Source organism: Benincasa hispida, chromosome 4 (assembly GCF_009727055.1).
Source record: "Benincasa hispida cultivar B227 chromosome 4, ASM972705v1, whole genome shotgun sequence".
NCBI lineage: Eukaryota > Viridiplantae > Streptophyta > Magnoliopsida > Cucurbitales > Cucurbitaceae > Benincasa > Benincasa hispida.
Genome location: NC_052352.1, coordinates 24,716,667 through 24,721,654, shown reverse-complemented (window position 1 = coordinate 24,721,654; position 4,988 = coordinate 24,716,667). Strand labels below are relative to the sequence as shown.

General features: G+C 37.9%; 1 protein-coding gene across 1 annotated transcript; it reads right to left on the bottom strand.

Annotated features, from left to right (window-relative positions):
* Nucleotides 1-2,176: 2,176 nt before the first annotated feature.
* On the bottom strand, nucleotides 2,177-2,494 carry LOC120076143. Its single transcript, XM_039029917.1, has one exon. The coding sequence runs from the start codon at nucleotides 2,492-2,494 to the stop codon at nucleotides 2,177-2,179; it is 318 nt and encodes a 105-aa protein (XP_038885845.1).
* Nucleotides 2,495-4,988: the final 2,494 nt, after the last annotated feature.

Genomic DNA, 4,988 nt, shown 5'->3' with positions numbered 1-4,988 from the left:
TCTCTCTCAGTGAATTTGCAGAAGCTATTTATAGGTGAAGCTTGGCTCTTTTACATCTTCGATCGATCGCCGCATGTGGTGTTAATTTTGATTACCGCATGTAGTTGAATTTGCGTTGATTGCTAAGCTCTTGATCGATTGTCGCATGCGCCGTCATTGCATTGATCTTCTCTTCATTCCTGAATGATGGGCGCAATACGACGTAGATGCGTTGTTTTTTTATCTTTGAGCCATTAACGCATACGGTGACTGATTTCTTGCAAAACAGAAATTGAAACACTCTATTCTAACATCACAATAGTGTTAGTGGGTGTATTGACGACATTTTATAATTTTCGCATTTCTTAGTCAATTTCTATCGACACAACTTTTCTTTCTTTTTACCGCAATATCTAAATAAAACAGTATAAATAACTTGTATTTCTACAAGTTATCACACCCCCAAATTCATATATATGCTTGTCCTCAAGCATATCTTCTACTAAGGCAATATTGTTAAGTTCTTATCCTAAATTTTGTGTCGATTGGTTGCTCTGAATGCTCCACCTAGGCAACATTACTTAACAACGCAATTTCTTTCTATCCTTGATAATTCATAAACATGCCCTACTTTATTCTTCTATATAAAAAATCTCTACTAAAAAATTTCCTTCTAGTTTTAAAAAGAATGTTTACCTCTTCTTGCAAAAACAACTTGATGCGTCTTGAATGCGGTGGTCAGGTTGCGTTATTTTATTAGAGACTGTTGATCATGGTTACACCCTTCATTTTGGCTTGTTCTCACGGGTGTCATGCGAACATCCAAATATGGTTGTGTGCTAATCTCAACTTTAACTCATGAATTTCAGAGGAGTTGTCTCTTGTTTCTTTTATTTTTCTCTTTTTCTCATTTCATATTGCGTTGTTCTTTGAAACCCACCTTCGTTTTGGCTTGCTCCCATGGGTGTCATGCGAACATCCAACTACGAGCAGGTTCCTTTCACAACTAACTGTTATCATGTTCGGATTGTTTTGGAATTTCCCTTGCGCTGACATTGGAGTCTATATGAAAAATAAAAATAAAATTTATTTATTTATTTATTGACAATGAATGCATTATTTTAATGACCACCCTCACTTCATCTGCTCAGACCTTCCCCACCCCCAAATTTAGAGATGCGCAAGGTCCTCATTGCGTTGTTTTGGACAGAACAGAAAAAACACTTAGTCAAAATTTTGAAAATAAGGTTTGAGCAGAATTTTGAAGGATAAAAGGTAAAGCAGTGTTATTGCTACGAATTATCTAAGTGTTAGTCAAAAAATACAAAGTGAAGGAAATGTTTCTAAGGGAATGCATATAATTCATCATGGCAGTGCAATGAATAACACAAAAGAGAAGATAAAGAACATCGCAATAATTGACAAAGGATGATAAATAAGAGGCTAATGCATACGGAAAGAATTGCTACTCAGTTGTATTAAAAATTAACCATTTATACAAAGAATTACAAATAACGCAATACAAAATTTTGAGCATGTACAAAGAATCAAGTGAATTAATGAATGAAATTATCTTTTGTATTTGATTTAGACGGGTGCACGATTAAAAATTAACACAACGCTTCCATTAACGAAAATGCATCTTTGCAGAACACGGGCAACCACGCATGTATTAATGCAACACACCCCTTAACTCAATGCATTTCTAGAGGACAGGCACACGGTATTTCTATTGGTGCAACACTACCTCAACATAGTGCATTTTCACTAAGGACGGGCGAAAAATACATACGAGCGCAACACACCCCTCAGCAATGCATTTGGGTTGGATGGACGCAAAGTGTATCTTGTCATCACAAAATGCACCCATCATAATCTTTTCTTTTTAATTCATCAAACACGAAATTCGATAAGATTTTGCGGTGTTCATCATTTTATCCAGTCATTCACAGAAATTTTAAGAACTATGCTACTAATGCATAAAAGTAAAGAAATTAAACATGACATGGAAATACACAATTGAATTAAATTAAAAGTAAACAAGTAAAGCAGTAAAGACTAATTCTATTAAGCAGTAAATAACGCAATTAAAAAAATCAGTAGATGAAAGCTATAAAGAAAGTACTTAAACATAGATATAGGGATGCTAATTGAAAGAAGTTTTTCAGAGTTACCGCAATAGCATCCCTGCAAGCGGTTAATCCTGCTTGCCTAAGTCGATGGTCTCCATGTGTAGATCCACGTCACCCCCATAGTAGGGCTTAATTCGTTGACCATTGACTTTAAATGCGTTGTTCCCATCTTCAGTTGTTAGCTTCACTGCGCCATGGGGAAAGATAGTCTTGATGCGGAATGGTCCAGACCAGCAGGACTTCAACTTCCCTGGAAACAATCGCAAACGCGCGTTAAACAGAAGTACCTGTTGACCCTCGAAGAATGTCTGGTTGCTTATGCGGCCATCATGCCATTTCTTGGTTCTCTCCTTATAGAGCTTGGCATTTTCGTAGGCATTCATTTGCCACTCGACCAACTGGTTCAATTACAACTTCTGAACTTTCCCCACGCTTGCTAGATCAAAGTTCAGCTTCTTACTTGCCCATATTGCCTTGTATTCCAACTCGAGAGGCAGATGACAAGCTTTTTCGAAGATCAGAGCATATGGGGAGATGTCAATTGGAGTTTTGAAGGCAGTCCTATATGCCCATAATGCTTCATCGAGCTTTGGTGACCAATCCTTCCTAGAGGTACTGGCTACCTTCTCTAAGATAGTCTTGATCTTTCTGTTAGAAATTTCTGCTTGCCCATTGGTTTTTGGATGATATGCAGTTGCAACTCTATGGATGACGTTAAATTTGGTCAACAGGTTGGTGATGATGCGGTTGATGAAATGTGAGCCTTCATCGCTGATTAATGCCTGGGGCTTTCCATATCGGGTAAAAATATTCTTCTTGAGAAATTTCGCCACCGTGACCGCATCGTTCTTAGCATATGTGATGGTCTCAACCCACTTCGATACATAGTCAACCGTGACTAGAATGTATTGATGACCTTTTGAAGGCGGAAAAGGGCCCATAAAGTCGATTTCCCATACATCAAATAATTCAATCTCCAAGATTGAAGTCAAAGGCATTTCATTTCTTCTAGACATGTTCCCAGTTCTCTGGCATCTATCGCACTGCACAACATGGGCATGGGCATCCTTAAATAGTGTTGGCCAAAAATAGCCACTTTGTAGAACTTTTGTGGCGGTCTGCTGCCCCCCAAAATGTCCTCCATAAAGGGACTCATGACAAAGCTCCAAAATGTGCTTGGCCTTATGCTCAGGAATGCAGTGACGTAAAATATGATCAGGTCCAAGTCGATACAAAAAAGGGTCGTCCCAGAAATAAAACTTGATGCCATGTCTCAGCTTCTTCTTCTGCTGGTACGTGTAGTCTTCTGGTACTTGGCCACAAATGATGAAGTTTACAATGTCCGCATACCAAGGAATATTATTGCATACCGACATCAGTAGTTCGTTGGGGAATCTTTCTTCATTATCTTTTTCTTTCTCTTGAACCTCGCAATTTTCTAATCTTGACAGATGATCCGCGACTTGGTTCTCCGTTCCTTTCCCATCCTTAATCTCTAAGTCAAATTCTTGCAGGAGTAACACCCACCTTATACGTCTCGGTTTCGCATCCTTCTTTGTCATAAGGTATTTGATCGCAGAATGATCAGTATACACCACAACATTTGTTCCAATCAAGTACTGTCAAAACTTCTCCAGCGTAAATACCACTGCGAGCATTTCTTTTTTCGTGGTTATATATGTTGGATTTTATGTCCTAAAACTCGTAGTTTGTAAATTAATAAACATATTCTGTTTTTTTTCTCGATAAAGTTGTTAATGAAATTGTAATCTTGAATCCAATAAACCAAGGTCCTGTGGCTATTTAATGTAGTTTGAAATTTATGTAGTGACATAAATGTGGATCAAGTTCAAATATATAGCCAAAATGGTTTATAGTATATGAATGAGGTTGGGCGCCTTATTCTAGGGACACTATGGATGCGGCCCACTTTGTAGTTAATACAAACGATGTGATCCTGAATCGTTCATATAGAGATATGTGAGAGGGGGCATCCTATGCAATGAGTTTGCATAAGATTGAACCATGAAATAGACACTTTTTACGTTCTAAATGTTGTTTTATGTATAAAACTGACTATTTCGGTAATTGATGACCTAGGTAACTTAATATTAATCCCGAGCTAACTATGAACTCCTATTCACTCGGAATTATCCTTAGATCTGCAAAGGTGAGGGCAGCTCATCATCGTTGGCCCAATAAGCCTCTCATTTCAAGGGTAAGATCGGGTGGATAGCTGGGAACATAGGGTGCAAGACAGAATTCACTCCTACCCATTATAGGGATAGTAGATAGGTTATTCCCTTTAGTACTGAATCCAGGTCTTGAACAAGGGGCCCCACCCTCTCCTTGGCCCGAGAGGGATTCGGTTTATATGTTAGACCTTAAACCAATTGTTCATTAGAGGTTCAGTGGAACTTAAGGAATAAGATGTAGTCTTGGGGGAAAATGGTTTTTATGACCCAGCCGAGATTACAAAAAACCTTTGAAGGATTAGCTTACTAATCATGGTTATATCAAATGGACACGAATATATCTATAGTGAGGGGAGTGCAACTACAGGACTATAGTGGAATGACCCGTTAGTTAACGAATGTTGATTAGCTCTATCAAAGAGTTTGGCCAACTAATCTCGGATCGTTGGAGCCCATGATCTATAGGTCCATTAGGTTCCCCTACTAGCTCATATGGAATAAACTTAGAACAGTATGATAGAATGATTCGAATTTTTCGAATTAGGTGAAGAGAGAGAAACCGACAAGTATATGTAATATAGTAGTCGGTTTTCAATTTAGAGATACAATTTTAATATTTAAATGTGATTTAAATATCAAGAATATGAATTCATATTCGGAAGCTCGAAAATAATGGAAATAG